This window comes from Argopecten irradians, chromosome 7, assembly GCF_041381155.1.
Source record: "Argopecten irradians isolate NY chromosome 7, Ai_NY, whole genome shotgun sequence".
Taxonomy (NCBI): domain Eukaryota; kingdom Metazoa; phylum Mollusca; class Bivalvia; order Pectinida; family Pectinidae; genus Argopecten; species Argopecten irradians.
The window spans coordinates 37,141,191-37,166,331 of NC_091140.1; the positions used below are offsets into that span (position 1 = coordinate 37,141,191).

Consider the following 25,141-nt stretch of genomic DNA (forward strand, 5'->3'; position numbering starts at 1 on the left):
TGACGTTTTAATGTTTCCAAACATTGCGCATTAATGACATTAGAATCCGTTTGTACTGGTTCGTTTGCATAAAAGAAAAGCATCATAAAAGGCTAGTTCGATTAAAATGTTTTTGAATTATCAAGCATAATAGTTAGTTGAATGATGGAGCATTTGAATTTTTAAAAACTTTAATTGTTTATTAGCCTTAATTCTGACAAAACGAATTTCGGTTATATATCGATGAAGAATGATTCATAAGAGATTGAAAAATGAAACAAAGCGCACTTGTTTCTTAGCATCGAACGCACTTTGCTTGTTGTCAACCAATGAGTGCCGATTTAACATTTTTACGCGCGCGGATGTTTGCAGGCAACGAACTCAATGAAAATAAATCCCACATGTTTAAGTGTATCCGTCATAGGGTTGAGATAATATAATATTTTTTTATACTTATCATTTAGTTTGTTCAATTTCATATTAAAATAATCTGTTTCATTTTCATAAAATATATATTACGGAAAATTTACTAAAAATGGTAATTCTATAAATTAATCCGCGGCGTCAATATGGCCGCTGTGGAATGTGTTTAGAGAACGCTGACAACTTGCAGACGAGCCAGAAATCAAAGGTTTTGAGCGATTAAGATTGCCGGTAGATTTCTAAATTGTCTTGCTACATTTTAAACCGACCAATACCATCCAATATGTGTAATACATGAATTGTCATTTTGCAAAATAGAGATTTATTTTGTACCTGGCATGACAAAATAGTTTTGGTCTGAAAATCGCCAACTGTGTTTTGCATAAACCGAAACTTGTTAAGAATTAACATTGTTGCAATCGTGATGGAAGCTTAACAGCATTTCAATATAGTTTCTCTGAACGGAAATATGTGTTGACTCAAAAATGCAATAAAGGCATTGCATGACAAGTTACATTTGGTCACTGTCATGATTTTACATGCGTCAAGATTGTTGATCGTGTCAGCCTCAGGACCCATTTTCACCAACATAGATAACAAGCTAGCTAACTAAAGGAAACTTCTAAGCTTACATTGAATTGGTTTTCCAAAATGGAAGCATTAGCATTTACAGAAAATTCCTTTACTTCTATTTTCCTACTGTGATTCTTACCTTTATTTTTAGTATGGGGAATACTCAAATTAGTGAAGGATTTCTTTATTTAGTTTGGCACTAGGGCCTAGGCCTAAATAATAAGTTAATGAGTTTGACATTCTGTCAATATATATAATGTAGATATAAAATACACCCTATTTACTCCATGAAAACAAGTGTTTTACAGGGCATGACCTATATAAAATTACAGGGGTCTTCGCATATTTATCATGCTAGATATGATATTGACACAATATCAAACTTCTATGAACCAAATATAAGTTTCCATGATGAAATCAAACGATGCCTAATCTGTACTGGTATTGTGTCCGGACTAAATAATGTTCTGGCTGTTGTAGATTGGACAAGCATGGCGACTGGAGGCGGTCGCCAGTTTATGAAATCTGCATCCACTGATCCTAGACCTAAAAAGGCATGGCAGAGGTCGACCAGTGCATCAGATAAAGAAGATAATATCAGCATACACAGTATTCCAAATGACCTTCGACCCAACAACTGGGTAGGTTAACTATGGATGGACATAATTTAGTTTTACTGTGTTGTTATATTTGGTTTTGATTTGAATAATTATAATCTTCAAAACTCTGTTCAAACTATTTGGTAAGAAATTATATCAGATTTCTCCTGATTATTACTGTTGCTACTAGAAATTAACTCCTTGTTTTTGAGCATTCACTATCGATAAATATAAACAATATATGGAGAGATGAACAACACCATGTTCATGTGATATAATTAATGAAAAAGGCGTGACTGAAGAGCAAGAAGATTAACTGACTCCTGCGTTTATGAAATTTGAAAAAAATCAAAAATAATGAAAATGATGTAAAAGTTGCTTGATCAAAGTGTCAGCGGAAATGTCACTATATCATAAATATGTAATATAACTTTGATTAAATAGTTTATGATATTATGTTCTATCAAATAATATAGGTTTTGCCATCTGCTGTATAACGTTTTGGGTGAACCAGATTCAAAATAGCTGCTCATTGGCCATCTTTGATTTTAAATAAGAGAAAAAATGAAGTTTTGTAGCTAACTCATCACTGATAGGCTTTTCTTGATAACATCATGAAGCAGACCTTTTTAAGTATATCATACATTCCATCAATCATATCGTATTTTGGTATGAATGTTTACTGGTACATCATACACTATCAACCATTTCATTGGCAATTTGCAAAATGTATCTATTGTTCATCTCTTTCTATCTGTAGAACTTTTTCTACAACATTAACTATTCTTAGTTTCCATTGCATTTAGTAAATTTAGCTACATTTTATTTTGCTTTGGTATATTTAAAACATTGAAGAACACCATCTCAGTGTTTCAGACTGATTTCAAAATCTTATGGACATTTTGGAGTTATTACAAATATTGTTTTGACAATCTCTATTTGAATGTTTTAGGATTTTCAAAAACTTTAGGACATTTCGGAATATGTTTGTATCTTCTATTTCAAACTGTACATATATATGATTGAATTAAGTATTTAAAGAAACTCCTATGAAATGCTTAACAACACCTGACAGTAGCAATAGTTACATGCTTATTTCAGTATGTGTCCTTATTATATCACTGTTTTTCAATGCAACACGAGCATTCTATTTATCTTCAAAACATATTTAGGTACATGTAATTACTTTTGACCAGACATGTGCATTAAACTATTTGATGTGTTTTACCGCATAATTTAAACTAAGTCTTTTTCTAAGTTCATTATTACCATATTTATATGAAATATTGAAAATTTCTAATTTAAAAATAAAAAAAATCCTCAAATTCACATTCTGATTTTGGAACTATGTGTGTACAGATTGTTACAGTTCAGGAAAAAAATATTCATGTACCATACATTTAATTTTTCATTTCATATATATTGCTCCTATTGACTAATAATCAGCTTGAATGTGTCAGCATGTATTTGGACACAAAGAGAGGATGAAATATTGTACTGGACACTTGTATATACGATTGCCATTGATTAAATCAAATTTGATTGTAGACTTTTTCATCAGCCTAAAGAGTAATATTGTACCTGTTTGAAGAACAGTTGCCAAACAATGAATAAAGTCTCTTTACTGACAGTACTCGCCCTATTAAGTTATGCTAATTTTAAAATCTGACATATTCAATGTGATTTTCACTTTTTATGTAGATAACCATTTTCTTATCAATACTAATCTGGTTTGATTTGTTGCTGTGAAGTTTTTCATTATCTATCTAACCTGTAGGATTTTTCTGGCTGGAAACCTAACCCCGGTATAGATAATACTAAGCGTCGGAAGAAAGGCAATCCGGAAAGAGAGAGAGAACAGTCGTTATCATTGGACTCTCCGCCCCCATCTGAACGCCATCAGCGCACCCCTTCAACCTTTCCTCGCACACGCATAACCCCAAGTACACCCACTTCTCAAAGAGTTGCGCTAGAAAAACTTCGCCAGCATATGACATTTAGTGATTTAGAAGATGTAAGCATATATATACATCACCGCATAAAAGTTATCCATATTTTTTAAGTTAGTTCCTGGATCAAAGTTGGTCTGGTCTGTTTTCATCGTAGAAATTTGTTTATCTCACATTTGTTTTCATCTGTTTTTGTAGTTAATTTCATTTCTTATTCTGATTTCATTTTATTAACAATTTAGAAAATGCCACCTCCATGCATTAGATTCTGTTCATTATCAAAACATATTTAGTCTTTAATATTTAAACAGGTAGTGAAATATATGCAGGATCACTAATGTCTAACATTCATTTTCCTTTGATCATACTTCCCAATATGACATTTCATTACTCCAACTTTCTGTACTTCAGTGAGTGACTTCTGTCTCATCCATATCACAAAATTAAAAAGAAAACATCCATATCACAAAATTAAAAAGAAAACATCAGGTTTTATGATCTAAGATTTCAATTTTTTTTTTGTTGTTGTTATTTTTCTAAGAGTTTGCTTATAGTAAGAGTTTGCTTATAGTAAGAATCTGTGTCGGTCAGAACTGTTATTGTCTTAATTTAGGGAAGTAATGATGGTGAAAGAAATAATGAAAGAAATGTTCCTACACGTCGTGGTAAATTGGAGAACTTCACAAGACAAGATACCTCCAGTACCTCAGAAGGAGCCACAGCTGGGAAAACACCAGAACTTGTAAGTGATTTGTATTTTGAAAGATCTGTATGTCAGTTTTCATTCATACAAAACCAAGATCTGGTATTCCCTTAGCATATTAAATAATGGAAAACTGGTTCTCATTTACCCCATTATATGTCCTTTTGTGTGTTTTTGGAAGCAAATTTATCATAAATCAAATATTGAAAATATTTTTTAATGATTTTTTTTTAATAAACTTATACCTCCAGTACCTCAGAAGGAGCCACAGCTGGGAAAACACCAGAACTTGTAAGTGATTTGTATTTTGAAAGATCTGTATGTCAGTTTTCATTCATACAGAACCAAGATCGGGTATTCCCTTAGCATATTTAATAATGGAAAACTGGTTCTCATTTACCCCATTATATGTCCTTTTGTGTGTTTTTGGAAGCAAATATTGAAAATATTTTTAAATGATTTTTTTTTTTAAATACTTTGAAATAATATTTTTCAAAATATTTTTTAAATAGATAATATTTTAAAAATATTTTTGAATAATGTTTTTTCTTTTTTTTTTTTTACCAATGAAGAAATTAAAGTTTAAACACGATGTAATATACGCCATATTAAAGTGACCATCAAACTACATCAAAGAAAAAAAATCCTTGGGCTTTTTATCCTTCTACATCTCTACCATTTTAAAGTATTCTAATAAAATCAAACAAAATTAAAGTCAGTTCACACCACTTCAGCACCACCTTGTCAGTGACTATTTCATTCTTGACATCTTTTTCTCACAGCAAGGAGAACATGGCCATATTGTCAGCCGACTGATGCAAATCCGAGAGTACATAAAACAGGCGAACACTATGAAGGAAGCTCTGTCCAAGACGGGTTCTCCAGTAAGTCTTCTGTTACAAATCTTAAATACATATATCTCGCCTACTACTGCTGATTGCTTTAATGAGTTCAACAAAGTTTTAGTCAAGTAATAGTTTTATGCCATTCCAATATCTCATTTAAGCGTGTTTTACTTTAATAATTTTTTAAATACAAAATTTTAACTCTGATGATCTAGTCATTTACAACATCTGTTACAACTCATCTGTATAGCTCATTATATTATTGTATTAAGTGGTACTTGTGAGTTGTATTTATGTGTACAAACAATAAGATGAAACCATTTCTGTTCCTATTTTGACAGCAACTTCAGTTTTACTAAATTACCATTAACAGCTTGAAAGATTTTGACAAACTATAGATAGTAAATAAATATACAGGGTGTAGAGCTTTAAATCAAGAAAATCATGAGAATTGACAATTTTAACGCTTTTTAGACGGGTCACAGAAAAGCAAGTAAATTAGGACAGGTGATTGCATCTCTTCGAGAACAAGAGGCTTGCTTCATGGACATTCTACAAGATTTCTGGGTCAGTTACCAGAGAAACCATTCTTTTTATTATGTTCACATTTAACAAATGACACTACTGGTAGGACAATGAAATTGGAGTTGTTGTTGAAATTAAATAAATTCTTGATCTGATCAGTGGCTTAGTGGTTGATATTCTAACGTAATGCCACTAGCCTTTTACCAGTGGGTTTCAAGGTCAAGTCCCCATGCATGGCAGTTGCCAAGTACTGACTAAAAGTTGGTGGTTTAGTTTTGGGTACTCCAGGTTTCCTTCACATACTAAACCTGACTGTACAAGATATATCCCGTTCAACATGTGATGCACACAAATCTCCAATAGTAGTTGTCTGTCCATATTTGTTCTTGTTTTACTTTTGTTTGGTATTTTTGACTTCAATGTGATCTGGTGCTTCACTCACAGCAAAATAAAGAAGAATATGAGAGAGTATCAAAACTTATCACAAGTCTTGAGGAACAAGAAAAAGGCTATGTAGCCTTTTTGGCCCAGTGTCTGGTGAGTAGTAGTGGTCATGGTGTCCACAGTCAATATAAAAATGGACTGATTATTACTATCCAGCATGTTTATTTCATCTTTTCATCTTTGACGTTATTGTTTTTCATGGGCTAGTGGCCATGGTGATAACATACAAAAAATGTTTCTTGGATTGTTAAATATAACGAGTGAGAAAATTACTAGTGACACTCAAAATTATAGAAAAAAGATATATCATTTATATTCCAGAAAAAAAAAAAAACCCAGTTATATTTCTGGGAAAAAAAACCATGGAATTTTTGTGACAATTTTACTGCAGCAGGAAAATTTTAGCAGCCGAGATGAAATGATTATACCCAATGAGATCTTGTATTTGTTTTTTTTGCTGAAAGTATAGATGTCACACATATTGGGCTATTATTGCTTTTTGAAAATTCAGTTTTACTTCCAGCAACATGCTTTACTAAATGAATATTATCTCTAGACTAATGCATGAATTTCGAATAAAAAAATTGTTGGTGATACAGGATAGATAGTATACTAGAATTTTAGACATGAATATAAACTAGTTATCTGTTGATGTAAGTGCCAGGTCACATTCTGTCAAGTTTTTTTCCCTGCATGGCTTTCATTTTCATTGTTGACCTTCTCCATTTCCTAGTAATAATTCAATTGATTTTTGTTTGATGTATAAAAGCCAAAGTAGTGTGTGTTAACTGTTTGCATGATGTTTTTTTACAATATTCAAAAGTTATATGTATAATATATATGATATTGTGAAGTTGTTTTTTGTAAATAGCATGCATTATTTATACTAGGTAGTGATGTTTCTGAATTATGTTATAGTCAGTTGCAATCCTTTTGGTTTTCGTACTTATCAATACTAATCATCCATGAAAGATTCCTTTAATAAATTTAGAAATGTACATGGCAACTTTGCATCTTGAAAAAATATTACCAAACTCTTAATGTTATATTAAAAACCTTCCAGTTAACAAGTTTATATCTTAAGTTTAAAGTGATGTTATTATTTCTCTATAGAATTAAAAACTATAAAATCTGTTTGGAGTCAAGATGTAGTTATGTCTGTAGACTCATAGTCAAAATTATTCATACACTTTCTAGAAAACTATCAAACACCAACAATATCTATGTATATACTGTATTCGACACAGTAAGCGCCCAAATACCTATAAGAGCCCTTCCCCTTTTTGAGAGCTCATTTCAATTGCCTTGGCATAAGACCAAAACTATCAAAACTGTAAAGGTTTGCAATATTTTCGTCTTATTCAGCACCTTTTAATTTTTATTTTTTTTTACTGTCCTGGGCGCTTATTGGGTCGAATAAGGTAATTTGCATGGGGATAACAATTCTTTTCTTTATACTTTCTAACTTTTTTTTATGGTGTTTGTAAATCACTGTTATATAACTACTCGTCCTACTCAACCAGTCACTGAACGAAGACGGTACAGGTGTGAACTGGAGTGGTCAGGAGACTCCCTTGGTGATGGAGTCCGCCGATGAGGCCTGTTCTGTGGATCTAGAAGTACAGTCCGAGACTTCAGAGGCTACAACAGTACGTAGATACTAGGTTTATTAACTGTAAGATGTTATGAACTTATTTGTTTTCATGGTTGAAATGAAACCATTAACAATAAATATAAAACACATATTGTTGAATATGTTGTGAAATAACATCTGTATACTGTATTCGCCGTAATTAGCGCCCAGGGCGCTTCAAAAATTGTAACAAAGAGGGTGCCTATTAATGAACCAAAATGTAAATTGTGGACAAAAAAAAATCAACAATGTTTTGATTTTCTGTACTCATGACACATTAATCTGTTAACAGTAAACATCCCCCTTTTAACCTATGAGACACATTATTATGTCTTGATTCACATGTAAAAGACTCACAAGTTTATGGTATATGGGATACATGGCTGATGTAAGAGACATTACATGTTGTAAAACATCTTAAAATCCATGGGATTGGGGCATTTATACAACTTCAACTCCTTCTCCAGAATAAGAGATGGGCATTTATAGGGGAGGGATGCGAATAACAACGATTACGGTAATAGTGATGGAGGTAACTTGAAATATTTGTACCAAAACCTTTGAATTCTTGGGTGAGGAATGTTGGCAAGATATTCACTTCAATATTTTTTCAGTGTAATATCTTGTATTGTTAATGCTCTGAGGAAATATTTTGTTTGCCTTGTTAGTGCGGATTTTGATAAGCATAGTGGTTGATTTATATATGTCTAAAAATTCACATATCTGTACATTATTTTACTCGCATTATTACCATCTCATTACCTGCAGCAAGATAATGAGACTAGTCCACTAGCATGGCGTCCACGCATTGAGGATAAGCTAGGATTGACCGATGGAGACGAGGAAGATAATGACCATCCGGAGCGTACCATTGGCGACGGCTCTCCTGGACCAGGCATGGCGGATAACACACTGACTGCCAACACAGACAATAATGACAGAGATTGGGACTACATGCAGGAGGACTACATGCAGAAGGACTTCGAACAACAGGTCTATCATCTATGTTGTTAATTTAACAGAATATGGTGCTTCAACTTTAGAATTGACAAATCTCTCCAAGTCTAGAGTATTTTTGTCATTATCCCTCAGAAACATATTTTTTTTAGTAATTTCTATTGTTAATTTTAATGCTAACAATTTATCTCTGTTTTTCTTTTAGGAAGAAGTGAAAGTACTGCTATTTCATTTAGTACCCTAAATAAGCCCCATAATTTGTGGATCTACTCCCCATTTCTCAAGTGTACTTTGACCAATGAGTTTATTGATGTTATCTCTAAGGTGTAACTGGAGACCTTGGATGTGATTTCTTTTCTTATCAGAACACAGCTTGATTATAAAATCATTTCTTCTCTATCTTAGGCAAGAATGGAAGTAGAAGAGTTGAGAAAGAACGAAGTCAAGTCTCTGCGACAACAGCAAGAGCTTCTTAAGAAGATTGTTCAGCAGCAGGAACAGGTAAGAACTAAGATTGTTCAGCAGCAGGAACAGGTAAGAACTAAGATTGTTCAACAACAGGAACAGGTAAGAACTAAGATTGTTCAACAACAGGAACAGGTAAGAACTAAGATTGTTCAACAACAGGAACAGGTAAGAACTAAGATTGTTCAACAACAGGAACAGGTAAGAACTAAGATTGTTCAGCAGCAGGAACAGGTAAGAACTAAGATTGTTCAGCAGCAGGAACAGGTAAGAACTAAGATTGTTCAACAGCAGGAACAGGTAAGAACTAAGATTGTTCAACAACAGGAACAGGTAAGAACTAAGATTGTTCAGCAGCAGGAACAGGTAAGAACTAAGATTGTTCAGCAGCAGGAACAGGTAAGAACTAAGATTGTTCAGCAGCAGGAACAGGTAAGAACTAAGATTGTTCAGCAGCAGGAACAGGTAAGAACTAAGATTGTTCAACAACAGGAACAGGTAAGAACTAAGATGTAAGATTGTTCAGCAGCAGAAGAAACAGGTAAGAACTAAGATTGTTCAAGCAGAACGTAAGACTAAGATTGTTCAACAACAGGAACAGGTAAGAACTAAGATTGTTCAACAACAGGAACAGGTAAGAACTAAGATTGTTCAACAACAGGAACAGGTAAGAACTAAGATTGTTCAACAACAGGAACAGGTAAGAACTAAGATTGTTCAACAACAGGAACAGGTAAGAACTAAGATTGTTCAACAACAGGAACAGGTAAGAACTAAGATTGTTCAACAACAGGAACAGGTAAGAACTAAGATTGTTCAACAACAGGAACAGGTAAGAACTAAGATTGTTCATAAGCAAGATCACACAAATTCAGTTATTTTATAAATTTTTAATCAGTAGGAACAAGGAATGTTTCATGTGGAATATTTACCAGCAAGAACAACATCTTTTGATAGGTTCAATAGTAAGAACAAAAAGAAAAACAAACGAGAGTGTTTTGATGCCCATGTCATGAAATGGGGCAGGCATTTAGTGTTACACATGTCCATTCAGTCAGGTTGTGTTTTTGTCCCGATGTCCTGACACCAAATAAAGGCAGAAGCATAACAGGTATTTCTAGTTCTGACAAAATATTTTAGATTTAATGTACAGAGAAAAATGATAAGGATGTGAAAAAAATACCAATTTATGGTGTTTCTGTTTATTGAATAGAAAATTGTGCCCTATCACTGTTATGTGATTCTGATTAAAAAATGTGTTTACAGATGAAGGCTTTGAAGGGAAAGCAAGCTGCATTATTAGCCTTACAACAAGATGCTGAGAGAAAATTAGCTGATGCTAAAGCCACTGAACGTTTGAGAGGTTTGGTCTTTTTCAGTGTCATGAATATAATTTTTTTTATCTTTACTTTATATAGTTAGTGAAGAATACTTTATATAGTTAGTGAAGAATTCTCTGGTCATCTGTCTGGCTACAGTAAATGTTTGATTTCCTTACAATCATACCAAAAGCAATAGAATAAAATATTATAAAGTAGCTTAAATTGAATAGTATTATTAAACTTGTAGAAATGACTAAACTTTGAAGCAATCATCTAATGGCTCTCATAAAGACAATTATACCAGTAACCTGACAATTTGTGTTCAACGTTTTGTTTAGAATCCACTTAATAGTCTTATTTGCCAGTGACATTTCAAATTAAATTCATAACCTTAAAAAATTACAATGGATGGTGCTTGGTGACTTCCCTTTCATTCATCAGTGCTGAAACATTGTCTCTAAAATGTGTTGTACAACTGTAGAATAGTCGATGTATATTGTACTTTTAGCTTCATCAGCACCTGCTACCAACACCAGTCAGAACCAAATGTTTATGTCAGCGAGTCAGAAGCCTGTGAGTCAGGCTGTCGATAACAACCCCCAGACAGTGAGGAACACTACTGATGGCCTACCTGGTGAGCTGCTTGAGATCCGACAGCACCTCAACTATCTACGAAACGAACTTAAAGAACAGGTACAATATCAAAAGACAAATGTGTCCCAGAGCACTTCTCTGAGAAACTTATTAACATATAGCTGGTAATTTCTCTGCAGATTGTATGAAAAATCATGGAAGTAAATTTATCAAATAAAAAATACTCACTGAAATAAAAAGAATTACAAGTGAATCGTAAATATTTCTGTAAGCAACTTTCAAAATTGTTAAAATTCACTCTTCTCTTTTGAAATAAAAAAATCATTAATTTTTTTTATCAGCACTAGTATTTTGCTATATGGCATATCTAGATGTAAACCTGCCATTGTGGTAAACGAAATACTCTTTAGAGTTTAGTTTGCCTTCATTTGAGAGGGTACCCAAATCAAAATTGGATGTAGAAATAAATGTGTAAGGTAATGCAGACTAAGTTCAAGCTCTAGCCAAAATATGATACTTCACTGTGTGTAGATGAAACTCTTAATCCCTCATCAAGAAATGAAAGAGAGAAAAAAAATAGTGCCTAGGGCTATTCTGTTTGTGTCATGTCTGTCCATTCTTCTGTCCATTAGTTGTGTATTATCTTGTTTATTCTAAAATATTGAAAGTAATTAGATCTGTTAATAGTTTCACTTTCTGAAATACTCCAGTCAGCACAAATATTAAATGTATCCATAACTGATTTTGTTACAGACACCAGAAACTGCTGAAAGACAAAGTAATCCTGAGCTGGAGGCAGCCACAAACGCTGCTGTCCTAGAAGATAACCGACGTCAACTACAGGACAAGCTGCTCGACCTGCAGTCTAAAAAGCAGCGCATGGATACCCTATTACAGGAGCTACAGAATCTACGATCCCAGCGCTTCGACGCTACCCTGAATAACATGCCCCAACTGGAGCCAGGTAAATTCTCTCTACAGTATATAAATCTTCCTCTGTCAATATTCTATGGTATCATTTCATTGACATGCTTTTTGCTTTTGATGATGACTGAGGCATAGCGAGTTATTTTACTGGGTGATGAAGTTTCATTTCAAGGCTGTTATTCATTGGCCAGTACAGGACTTCAAAATCAGTTGCTACTCTACGTGGTATGATTTTCCTTATTACTTCAGTAAATACTACACGAATAAACACTGAAACCTCTGGTTTTGTAGGTACTTAACTAGGCTCTAGAATAGCTCTTGTGAAAGATTCATATGATTCATCATAACTGTAAATGTATAAAATATTACTATTCACTTCAATGTCTTTGATACACGTGTTGTAGAGATACCAGCTGTTCCCACAGCCTCAGCACCAAGCACATCACTGGCCCTGTTAGAGGAGAGTAAATCTGCTGTAAATGATGCAGCCAACACAGAACCAACAGCAAGGGAAATGAGGGATATTTTGGATGCACAAGAAAAACTAAGGTAGTGATTATATTATCATGATAAGAGATGCTGTGCTAATGTTTATTATTGCGTTATTAACGATTTTGTTTCCTTATCAGTATCTATCTCCTATATTATGTATGTAGAGAACAATATTTTATGTATAACTTGTAAACATTATGGTCGCGATGGTCAATTGTTTAAGGTGTTTAAACTTGTTACTAATAGCCTTCCACATTTGGGTTGCAAGTTTGAAACCATTTGTGACTTGCTTAGAGCAGTCTGATATCTCTCCACAACCTTGCAAATTTTCATGAGATTCTGGCTTTCAATGTGACGTAGAGCAAAATGTAACCCCATTAACCTTTGTAAATATGAAATCCTTATAAGGTCTTCATCTATATGGCAGGAAACTACAGGAAGTAAAACAGAGGTTGAACCAGCTACGGTCCCTAGTACAATATTACCAGAGTGAGACAACCGAAGGACAGTCAGAGGAGAACACTGCTGCAGCCTTCAGAGCACAACTAGACCTTATGGAGGAGATGCATAACCTAGGCCCAATACCCGGGTATTTCTGGATTTTTTTTTATAGACGCATTTGATTGCAATACACAATAATGTTGAATAACGCTCAAGCTGATATTTATGCATTATCAATTATGAATTTACTTCTTGCGTAAATGCCTAAAGTGTAATTTGAATATTTAAGTAATGTAAATATATTAATCAAATTTTGACATGCTAATACATTAAAGAAGTCTTTTATGCAGTGAATTAATGTTTTTAGAATTTTATTTGGAAACTTAAATATTGTTGACCTGTTTGTATTATAGCCCAGCTGATGGTGAAATGGAGGGACCACCCTCACAACCCCCACCTAGGAAACCCTACAGTATGGCACCACAGGGTGGAGCAGCGGCTGCAGCAGCTGCTGCCCTGCTAAAGTCAGATGAGGATAATCGGTCAGATATCAGTATGTCCTCCGAGGCGGAGTCCCACCTGTCCAGTCTCGGTCCATGGGGAGATGACCCGGAAATCCAGGAAAAAGTCCAGTAAGTCAAGTGTGGTTATGTGTCGTCAGAAACAGACATGTAAAGTCTCAAAGTCATGGGGACACTTGTTATCATCATGATATCTAAATATCATATATCTCAAACTGATTGAAGGTCAACGAACAATGTATCTTTTGCCATAAACAAATACCACACGAGTAGTCAATTTTAAACTGACGGTATGTAATAATCCAATTTGAGAGTCATGAAATATGTCTCCCAAGAAGGAGTATTAAGTTTTTTCAGATCTGAATAGTGCAATATGTTTGATCCAGAAAATGGTAATTTCTCATTACTGTAAAGTGGACTTTTGTCTTACAGAAAATTAAAAGAAGCCAAAGATAAGTTACGACAGCTACAGGATCTAGTGTCTATAGTTCAGCAGTCCCCAGATGGAGTAAGAGGTCTCCCGGACAGCCTGGCTGAGCTTGCTGCAAGTCTAGATTGTGATGATGATGATGATGATAATGATGATGATGATGAGCCTCCCGCCGAGCGTCGGGACCGTCTACTTTCTGATGGCGAGGTACCAATGTCACAGGTAGAAAGGTAAGTGTATGTCATAACCGTAATTTTACTAACTTCCTTTCATTTACAAAAAAAAAAAAAAATTGAACAGGTGTGGAATATAGGCTTTATTGTAGACTTAATGATTGTTAACTGTACCTCTTAATTTGTCTGTCCAACTACATGTTCTAGATGTTACGCATAAAAAAAGATATGAATAGCATTTAATGCAAGTTTCAATAAGTTGAAGAAAAAAATAAATTACAAACTGCAACATGGTCATTGAGTCTTGACAAAGAAACAGGAACCAAGCATTCAAAACTTTCTACCAATGATGGTGTTACTGGTGAAATCTTTTCACTGTAATATGCCTCAGGAACCATACAGTGGCAGTATAAATCTAACATTTCAGAGATTCAATGGAAGCAGCCAAGAACCAGTTGAGGGAATTAGAGACATTGAAGGAGGAGAGAAGACGACTTCTGACTATTCAACAAGAACTGGAAGCACTACATGGACACTTTACTGGGGTAAGATAAAGGGCTTTCTCTGTCTCGGCCATCCTCGATATCCCAGGGGTTACTATCACTGCCGTGATATCCACCCTTTGACTATGCCATAGTGGGATGAAGGTATTTCAGGAGCAAAAAACGGACCAACTTCAATTTTGAAGATTATATAGAGAGCGACATCCAACTTAAAGTGAAAGTGAAATCTAAATGGTTATGAAATTAAATATCATAACTAACACCAAAGTCTCAATATAAATTTGCATAAATAGGCAGTCAGCAAAGAAATTCAGTCTAAATGCGTTCATTGGCCTTCCAAAAGTTCTCACATATTAAAACGACGGTCAAGTTCCGCTTACGTTTCCCAGTTCTGACCATTGAAATAAAGAAAAATTGAAAGCATTGAAAGCGAGGCTGCGTGGAAATGTAACCACGGACCTAGTCAGCCGGGAGGACGTTTTAGGATTCCTGTACTTTAAATTAATTTCTTCGTACGCAGACAGATTTTGACGAGATATTTTATTATTCTATTTCATAAGAAATTCTTCTGGATACACTCACATCATATTTACCGACTTTAGCCATCCTTGCCCGACTGTTCACTTTAAAGCCATACAGTGTATCAGTATTTGATTCTTTCGATGTTAATCAAAGAACCAAACAGCTTGTCTCATCTGTTGTGGCAGGCAGAGCCTTCAGCTTTGCTATAACATAGTCCAGGGATAGATAAGACAACAGTGATAGTAACTCCTGGAATATCAAGGATGTGTCTTGGCCAAACATTTTATTTAACTATAGATATTCAAATCCAATTCTTATAATTACAAGAAAAAGTAAAAAAAAAAAATTAACAAATTTGTATTTAGATTATTACAAGAAAAAGTAAAAAAAAAAAATTAACAAATTTGTATTTAGATTATTAGAGTTACTAAAATTCTCTGTTTGTATATTTAGATGCCAGAAAAGGATGAAGAAAACAAAAGGGAAGGAAGTACTGAGATGAAGGAAATATCTGATCCTAGTGCAGAACAGAATGAGCAAGAGGAAGATGAGGATGAAGAAGATAAGGAAAACCAGCGACCAATCAGACTTAGTGCTCCTGTTGTCAAATGTAAGACTTGTTACTTTTAACAGCAATTGACTGGTCCTGTTCCTTAGCCTGTGGACCAGTCAGTATACAAAATAGTAAACAATATACATATTTTGTACACATAAGACTAGTCTGAAACTTTTCAGTGAAATGAAAAAAAAAATTGGTTAATTGTTTAAAAATACAACACATATGGTTATATCATAAAATATAATCATATCATTATGGAAGATGAGAGCAATGATATAACAAAAACACAGCTGATTTTCATATGCAATTAAATTTTGCATATTTTATGGGTTATAAGATAAATGTGAAAATAAATCACTCAGAAAATGAAACAAATATAGATAAAAAGTGTAAACCACGCAATTAAATTGCTGGGGAAATAGTGTAAACCACACAATTAAATTGCTGGTGAAATAGTTGGGTTACAGTATAAGTATGCTGTCAATGTTTTGCTTCTTCTACACTAAGTTGTATTAATTCTTAATAACAACATGATTTTTATGCTGCTTTCTATAGTTTCCTCAAATGATGAAGTCTACGGAAAGATGAGGAAACAGAGGATGATGCGAGAAGAACTACGACAGAAGAAACGAGAATTAGAGGCCATCATGAAAAAGGACAATGGCAACAAGAAAAACTATTCCAAAAACCAGGACAATCAAAGTGACACAGTGTCTTACTCTACAGATATGTATGGGTAGGTTATCTGCCTGGTACAGGTTGAAGCCATTGTTCATTATGTAGAACAGGGGAAAATGCACAGTCCTGTTGAGTGAGAACTCCAGAAGCATGCTCTGTCAGCTGAGTAACAGAGACCGTATTTAACACAATATACAGACACACAGACCCTCTCTGTTTACAATTAATAGTTGTTGTACCAAACATATTGTGGAAATTTCATACTGAAAGAAGTAGCCTTGTCTTCTTTGATTGTTTTTTTGCCATTCTTTAATTAGTACTTAGTGAAAAATGTCAGAAACAAGTTTTAAAATACTGATTTGTCTCTTGTACTAAATGATGGTATTTATAGTGTACCTAGTCTTTCATACAGAAGGTGTTTCAGAGGAGGTAGCTCACCATCTCTGGGTCCCAAGCTCAAGCCTCACTTTAGAAATTAGTGGGCTACTTGTCACTAGTTGGTGTTTTTTCTCTGGGTACCCTGGCTTTCCTCCATCACCAAAACACTTGTTGGGTTGTGTAACAAACAAGAATCAAACCACATGGAAACAAATTAAATCAAAGAATTGATATCAATTTATGTAATGTAATATTGATTTGTGTATAGAGATGCTGATAGTGTTTCCTGTTTGACATTTTGTAGTGCCAGTATGAGTGCTGATGCTACAATGGCGACCTGGGGAGGATCAACCGTGGACAACCTGGAGAGTATCACAGAGGATAATGATAGAATGGATAGGGATGATGATGATGAGGATGAGGATGGTATGTACAGTTGATAAAGAACTATATTTAACTCTTTCTGTACTCATGACGCCTTATTCCATCATAGAAACATGTTCCCGTATCCCTCATGACGCCTTATTACGCCATGACTGACATATGAAAATAGTCCATTTTACTCTCATTTTATTCGCTGGTTAACCTAAGTTATACATTGGAATAATCCCAGTAAAAGTGTTTAAAAAGATTTGATATGTATTGGAAATATAATAAAGATGAAAATAATTATGTACCAGATGCATGCTCAACCGTAAAATGGTTTAATTCACGGAAAATCGGCCAACTGAAGCGTTGTTTTTTACCATCCTAACACAATGGCAGACTGATTTTGCTACCGATTTTCAGCGGGATTGTTATCAAGAAAATTATAAAAATAAAAAGATATAAAAAAAATTATAAAATGGTCCAAAATTATAAAATATCAAACAATAAGTTATATATTATGTATGTGCAAGAAATGTCCACAGACAACGGAAAAACAATCTTCTGAATGACAGGTGTATTTCCCAGGATTCTATCAAACAAGTTTGCCATGCTTTTAATGAAATAATCAGCAGTTAAGTTTGTACACATAAATAACAGGTAATTTAGAACATATTACAGATGCTATAAGCATCAGACAGTTAAAAAACATTATTTAAACGATCTCTGCAGTATGATGCATTTGCTCAATACACAAAGGACGAAGCCCATATCTACTTCTGATATTCAGCACAAAATGTGAACAATTATAGAAAGAAATAAAAGGGCTATTCTAAAATTGTCTGTATGGCAGGGATGGGAGGCTTTTGAATTAACATTTGATGGGTGACTGGCATAAATCCCCCTAGCTTTCTACAAAGTAAAGAAGGGTTATAAAGAATAATTATCTGGTACACTTATTTAAGTTTCTTGTGTCGATAGTTTCAGTTGCCCGTTTGGTATTTTGCTGGTCTGTCCCTCTTGTTGTGAGATTTTAAATTTTAGTATTTAATAATGAATATAAATAAAAATGTCTGTTGCAGCCTACCCCAGTGATGGGATCATTCAGGTAGAGGAGGAAGAAGAGGAGAACGATTCAGATAACAACACCTATACCATAGAGGCAGACGTCAGACAGAGGAGGGAGGCTCGCTCACAACAGAGGCATGTAGGCACAGGCAGGGACAAGAAACGACGAACATTTCCTAGGGCTCGCAAAGAACAAAAAGGTACTTTTACATTGATATAGACTCTAAAAGATAAGGTGATGCTGAAACCAACTTTACTTCATAGCTACCAATTTCCATTTCGAAATAAGTTAGCAAAGATTAACAGTCGCGAATTGAAAAATTGAATGGAAATTCCTTTCAATATATATGCTGTAGATATTAATTCACGGAGATAAAATTTCATGAATTCACTCTGAGCATGAAAATTCACGAAAGAAAATTGCACCGAGACGAAAGTTAGTTTATAGTATACTATTCAATGATCTTGCAAAGTTAAGAAGGTACTTATAAACACAGGTTTAAGAGGGTCGTCAAGGATGTGAAAAAGTCGGAAGTCACCTACCCAATTATGTGTGTTTTCTCTGCTCACTGCCATTTCATCCTACTTAAATTTTCAAATGAATATTGATCTATATAGAGCAGTGATCATTTTCATTGGTCTTTTGCAATGTAAATTAAATTTGTTTGCTATAAACTTAAATCTTGTATAAAAAAAATTGCAAAAAATAAGGATAAGCTTTTAATATCACTTACCTTGGATTCTAGATGGAGTAAGACCTAAACAAGGAAGTTGGTCAAAGAAGTCAAAGCAAGGAAGAGTGAGGCAGGAGGTCAGTTTTTCATTTAAAATATATCTCTCATCAGATCAAATTTATATTTCAAAATTCTTAAATTTCTTGACCTATTTTGGAATCCAAATATCTCTTTAATTTCAACACCATCAACAAAATAAATTTTCTGTGTTCGTATAGAAAACATATTATTTCACAAAACTACCGTATTGTTAATCGATATGGTGTCTGACATAAAGTTTCATATCTACTTTGGCTGTGAAAAAGTAAGAGACATGTACCCTACTTGTAGAATTTCCGTTCACCTCAGGAGTTGATGCAAGACGACTCACCAGACGGTAGCAAGCTGCACGACTCGTCCCAAAGCAGTCAATATGAAGCCCTGCAGATGCAGTTACAGAGGACAGCCTCTATGTGTCAGACCCTGATGGGCGGGGACCAGAACCAGTCTGTCTCGGGGATGGGACTGCTGCAGACTGGTCCTATGGCTTCTCCAGGTAACCAGCAACTGTATTTAGACACTTTATTCTACTGAACAGAATCTCATGTTTTTCACACAAAACCAAAGTTTTAAGGTATGTTCAAATCTTCTAACCAAATTGGGGTTCAAAATTAGGTCACTATTACTATAAGCATGGAATTTTCAGGGTGATGGACATCACTGCTCTACTGACTTAATTCCTTGACTTATTATCAGGAAGTTTTATATGTACCTTAAAATACATACAAATTATACGTATGTAGATATAATATTGTGGGGAGTACAATGTGTCTGTTCATTGTCAAATCCATATTGAATACTAAATGTCATCTCTCATTACATTCTCTTTACTAGACAAATTTTGATACACATTGTTATATTATAAGCTAAATAACTAGGATATTCAGATTTCTATGTATCAATGCTTTGGTAACCTGCAAGCCATACCAGATATGTTACAGATATTTACTGATTTCTACTGTTTTCGTTTAGGTTTTGGTTACCTGAAGGCCTCATGCCAAATATGTTACAGATATTTACTGATTTCTACTGTTTTTGTTAGGTTTTGGTTACCCAAAGGCCTCATGCCAAATATGTTACAGATATTTACTGATTTCTACTGTTTTCGTTTAGGTTTTGGTTACCTGCCAGGAGTCATGCCAAATATGTTACAGATATTTACTGATTTCTACTGTTTTTGTTAGGTTTTGGTTACCCAAAGGCCTCATGCCAAATATGCAAGCAAGGAAGAGTGAGGCAGGAGGTCAGTTTTTCATTTAAAATATATCTCTCATCAGATTCAAATTTATATTTCAAAATTCTTAAATTTCTTGACCTATTTTGGAATCCAAATATCTCTTTAATTTCAACACCATCAACAAAATAAATTTTCTGTGTTCGTATAGAAAACATATTATTTCACAAAACTACCGTATTTGTTAATCGATATGGTGTCTGACATAAAGTTTCATATCTACTTAGGCTGTGAATTAGTAAGAGACCTGTACCCTACTTGTAGAATTTCCGTTCACCTCAGGAGTTGATGCAAGACGACTCACCAGACGGTAGCAAGCTGCACGACTCGTCCCAAAGTAGTCAGTATGAAGCCCTGCAGATGCAGTTACAGAGGACAGCCTCTATGTGTCAGACCCTGATGGGCGGGGACCAGAACCAGTCTGTCTCGGGGATGGGACTGCTGCAGACTGGTCCTATGGCTTCTCCAGGTAACCAGCAACTGTATTTAGACACTTTATTCTACTGAACAGAATCTCATGTTTTTCACACAAAACCAAAGTTTTAAGGTATGTTCAAATCTTCTAACCAAATTGGGGTTCAAAATTAGGTCACTATTACTATAAGCATGGAATTTTCAGGGTGATGGACATCACTGCTCTACTGACTTAATTCCTTGACTTATTATCAGGAAGTTTTATATGTACCTTAAAATCATACAAATTATACGTATGTAGATATAATATTGTGGGGAGTACAATGTGTCTGTTCATTGTCAAATCCATATTGAATACTAAATGTCATCTCTCATTACATTCTCTTTACTAGACAAATTTTGATACACATTGTTATATTATAAGCTAAATAACTAAGATATTCAGATTTCTATGTATCAAGGCTTTGGTAACCTGCAAGCCATACCAGATATGTTACAGATATTTACTGATTTCTACTGTTTTCGTTTAGGTTATGGTTACCTGCAGGGCGTCATGCCTGACATGTTACAGATATTTACTGATTTCTACTGTTTTTGTTAGGTTTTGGTTACCCAAAGGCCTCATGCCAAATATGTTACAGATATTTACTGATTTCTACTGTTTTTGTTAGGTTTTGGTTACCCGAAGGCCTCATGCCAAATATGTTACAGATATTTACTGATTTCTACTGTTTTTGTTAGGTTTTGGTTACCTGAAGGCCTCATGCCAAATATGTTACAGATATTTACTGATTTCTACTGTTTTTGTTAGGTTTTGGTTACCTGAAGGCCTCATGCCAAATATGTCACAGATATTTACTGATTTCTACTGTTTTTGTTTAGGTTTTGGTTACCCGAAGGCCTCATGCCAAATATGTTACAGATATTTACTGATTTCTACTGTTTTTGTTAGGTTTTGGTTACCCGAAGGCCTCATGCCAAATATGTTACAGATATTTACTGAATTCTACTGTTTTTGTTTAGGTTTTGGTTACCCGCGAGGAGTCATGCCTGACATGTTCCAGCAGCAGATGCAGCAGCAGCAGCTGATGATGAACATGAGTCAGTGTCTCCAGCAGATCTCCATGCAGCAGATGGAGATCCAGAATCTACAGCGTCACATCCAATCCTTCACACCAGATGAACTACGTCTGCGGTCTCTCACATCACTGTCTGCTGCAGTAGATAGCCGAGGCCTGTCCCCGAACATCGGCACATTACCTCGACCAGATAGCTTATCTCAACCTTCAACAAACTTTCTCCAGAGACAAAGCTTGGATAATCTTCTCATGGGGCAAACCCTAGGGGAGGATAGTGTGTTTGAATCTGATCGACGTTTAGGGGAAGGCTTGGCCTCAGGAGGACAGGATGGTAGGAGTAGACCTTTAGGCAGGTCTATAAATACACAGAGTACTGGAGCCAAACAGAGGGCACACACAGAGCGTCTTGTATCTCGTAGGAATGAATCTCTACAACAGGCAAGCAGGGTCGAGGAGTCCATACCCTCACTTCCTCTCTCACAAGCTAGAAAGAAGAAAAAGTAAGTATGGCCTGTTATTGTGAGAATTGCATTTGTACAATAGGTTTCTTTAGGACAAACAACTTAATTATCATACTTCTATGAGATGGCATCTGTTTCTTTTTATATATTATGTGTATTGAGTGAATAAAAATCATATGGTTGGATTTTTTGAAAGTCATTAGTCATTTACTGGAGAAAATGAGGAACTATGTTTATATCATGTCCGTCTTGCATTATCTTGTGCAGGCTTTTTCCCCTGTACTAATTGGCATTGGAACTTCATACGTGGTATGTGGGTCCACCTAGGTGAGATGAAGTGTTGTATACTAAAACTAGTCACTGTGACATTTGACATCAGTTCAAGAAAAACATTTCCGGACTTTGTTGAATGGCCTTGTTTGATACTGTGCTCATGAATTTCTTCCTTTATTTTAGATCGAGCAGTCATCAGAGACAATGGTCACAGACTAGCAGTAAAGATGGAAGTATGTACATCAACTTGCATGTTATATTCAATGTCCCTGCCGTGAAATGGGGAGGGGACATATAGCGTTATGCATTTTTATTCCGTCTTGTCCCACTCATATGTAGAGGCAGGGAAGTTATTTCCAAACATATATTGAAATTGCTTCCATTAGTCCTTAAATCCTTCCTGAACATATCTTGTAAAGGATTTATTTCTAGTCATTTATACTTAAATCTCAAATGTACAGCCATGTTAGGCATATGTCATATATTAACATTAAGTCTGACCAACAATGTCACCAAGATACCTTTACTCAGATATTCATGGTTATATTGGGCGACTGAAATTCATAAAATAATCTTATAATTTTACAATTTTTTATTTTTTGTTTTGTGTCAAAGCATGTCTTATGAAATTATTGTTATTTCTTTCATTATAAGAATTTTATCATTCAAATTAAACAGGCAACATCTCTGATATCCTGAACTCCCTGACCCAGAGTGTGAGGCCGCCAGGACGTAGAGGAAACCAGATGGGAGATAGGCCAGGTCTTAGTGCGGGGATCAGTGGTGCTGGCTTCGGAGAAGAAGGCAGTATCGCTAGTACCCTCTCAAACAGACCACAGCGAGACAAAGCAACTGAACATAAGAAAGAATCAAGGTAAAATTAATTTTCATCACATAACATGATGCAGAGTACTTATAGGATAAATTCTCTCTATCTGAGAAGGTAGCCCATGTAGACAGTCTGAATAAATGCAAGTTTATAATTATTAGTCCCAAGTCATTGAATAACATTAATCATGTAAAGTCTCAATGGGATTTTGATGTTTTGATTAATATTGATAACAAATGTACCTAATTAATAATTGGATTCTAAAGAATTCCATTGCATAGATTTACTGATATTTACTTGCTAAAATAACCAGTCATTCGGTACTTTTAAGATTGTATGAAATTCTATTATTGACTTGTTACCTTCTTTAGTTTTAGTGAAGCTGGAGATCCTGGTGACTTGTCTCTGTTTGATACGCTGAGAGAACCGATTTATGCTGAGGTTGCCACTTTCATTTCACAAAATGAGAACAGGCCCCACTTTCTCATTGAACTCTTTCGAGAACTACAGAAACTGACATCCGACTATCTACGTCAGCGTGTGTTGTACTCCATCAAGCAAATGGTCACCATGTTTTTAACTGATCAAAGTGCGGGATCTGTGGCCACAAACAATGACGAGGTGAGACACTTTCAACTTTAAACAATAATACTGTAAAATTTGCTTTAGCAACCATCAATGAACCTCACTAAATAACCATGACCTACTTAACATTACCACCTTCTTCCCAAATATTCAATTTCAAGTTTCAATATAACCTCTATGAATACCAGTTGGTTTCAAAGGCCATATTTGACTCTGTGCTTGTTTTTACATTAAAACCAGTTTGGCTGCAAAATAGCAGTATTTCCCCAGTTATATTTAAATACTATGTAAATTGGAATTATAATAAATTTTCACTGTGATTTAACAAACAATTTGTTTTGTCTATATTTATCTTGTCTTATAAAGTGTTTTGTTTTATTTTGTAGTCACTCCCTGCTTGGATGAACAGTGCTGCGGTAGGAACAGCCTCTGAACTTACTCCAAGCGAGAGTAACCTAACTACTGATGACGAGGAATTAGTATGTATAAACAGTTCAAACAGTTCACTGGTATATAATCTTCATAGAAATAATGGCCCTTACAGTATAACACATACTCCATCTTGGGATGCCAGCTCTTGCTCTTTTCCAGGGGCCTCCATAGAATTTGATAAATTTCATAGAAATTAGAATCAACCATACATTTCGGACTGAAGAAGGCCCTATATTGGCTGATATATATTTCATAGAAATGAATTTTACTTTGAATTTATTTATTTTGGCCTTTTATTTCAACCTTTATACTGTAGATAAAAGTAGATAAAAGAATTAAAACATATTTTGAGCTTCTTGAATTGGATAAATGTTTTGAAACATATATTTTAATCAGTGAATAAAATTGTGTTCAGAAATTGTTTTGTCCAGTTCGATTAGGTAGTGTCATTAATTTGATTTGAAGTTCTGGTGTCCCCTTTTAAAATATTTTCAATTTGGAAGAAATGCCCTAATTAGTGATTAGTTAATGATTTTGTGTTCTTGAATTTGATTGTTCTGTTAGCGTAAAAAGTGTCAAAATCGTAATAACGATATTTTAATTTTCAATATCAGTGACATAGATAGTGTCAAAATCGTAATAACAATATTAAAAATTTTTATATCAAAGATAATAAAGTGACATAGATAGTGTCAAAATCGTAATTACAATATAATAATTTTTAATATCAAAGATAATAAAGTGACAAAAAAACAGAAGAGAAAACAGATGATTTGTACAATTTTTTTTTATTGATAGATGAAATTACGAGACCTGCCAATTGAGAAGAGGCGTGCCCTAGTGAGAGGGGAGTCCCTACAGAACGAACAGTTTGATTATGTTGAGGCAGCTGATTACGACAGCAGTCTGTCCACTCCATCCGCCAGTTATTGGGACAACCCATTCTCTCAGGATCTGGGCGACACAGTCATCCACCTTGATAAGGTAAGGGC

At 34.7% G+C, this 25,141-nt stretch overlaps 1 protein-coding gene across 1 annotated transcript in view; it reads left to right on the forward strand.

Annotated features, from left to right (window-relative positions):
- The first annotated feature begins 538 nt into the window (after window positions 1-538).
- The window catches only part of LOC138328318 (pericentriolar material 1 protein-like), a 33,982-nt gene continuing 9,379 nt past the window's right edge, over window positions 539-25,141 (forward strand). Inside the window, exons 1-29 of the mRNA XM_069275067.1 lie at window positions 539-633; window positions 1,456-1,616; window positions 3,352-3,588; window positions 4,137-4,265; window positions 5,009-5,110; window positions 6,041-6,133; window positions 7,564-7,689; window positions 8,442-8,666; window positions 9,036-9,131; window positions 10,362-10,458; window positions 10,926-11,110; window positions 11,765-11,975; window positions 12,343-12,487; window positions 12,858-13,019; window positions 13,285-13,503; window positions 13,825-14,052; window positions 14,423-14,540; window positions 15,474-15,630; window positions 16,135-16,315; window positions 16,940-17,061; window positions 18,084-18,269; window positions 18,816-18,880; window positions 19,134-19,320; window positions 21,514-22,069; window positions 22,487-22,536; window positions 22,982-23,177; window positions 23,504-23,753; window positions 24,104-24,196; window positions 24,948-25,133. Coding sequence (XP_069131168.1) covers window positions 1,467-1,616; window positions 3,352-3,588; window positions 4,137-4,265; window positions 5,009-5,110; window positions 6,041-6,133; window positions 7,564-7,689; window positions 8,442-8,666; window positions 9,036-9,131; window positions 10,362-10,458; window positions 10,926-11,110; window positions 11,765-11,975; window positions 12,343-12,487; window positions 12,858-13,019; window positions 13,285-13,503; window positions 13,825-14,052; window positions 14,423-14,540; window positions 15,474-15,630; window positions 16,135-16,315; window positions 16,940-17,061; window positions 18,084-18,269; window positions 18,816-18,880; window positions 19,134-19,320; window positions 21,514-22,069; window positions 22,487-22,536; window positions 22,982-23,177; window positions 23,504-23,753; window positions 24,104-24,196; window positions 24,948-25,133 — 4,752 coding nt within the window. The 5' untranslated portion in view covers window positions 539-633; window positions 1,456-1,466. The remainder of the gene's footprint in view (window positions 634-1,455; window positions 1,617-3,351; window positions 3,589-4,136; window positions 4,266-5,008; window positions 5,111-6,040; window positions 6,134-7,563; window positions 7,690-8,441; window positions 8,667-9,035; window positions 9,132-10,361; window positions 10,459-10,925; window positions 11,111-11,764; window positions 11,976-12,342; window positions 12,488-12,857; window positions 13,020-13,284; window positions 13,504-13,824; window positions 14,053-14,422; window positions 14,541-15,473; window positions 15,631-16,134; window positions 16,316-16,939; window positions 17,062-18,083; window positions 18,270-18,815; window positions 18,881-19,133; window positions 19,321-21,513; window positions 22,070-22,486; window positions 22,537-22,981; window positions 23,178-23,503; window positions 23,754-24,103; window positions 24,197-24,947; window positions 25,134-25,141) is intronic.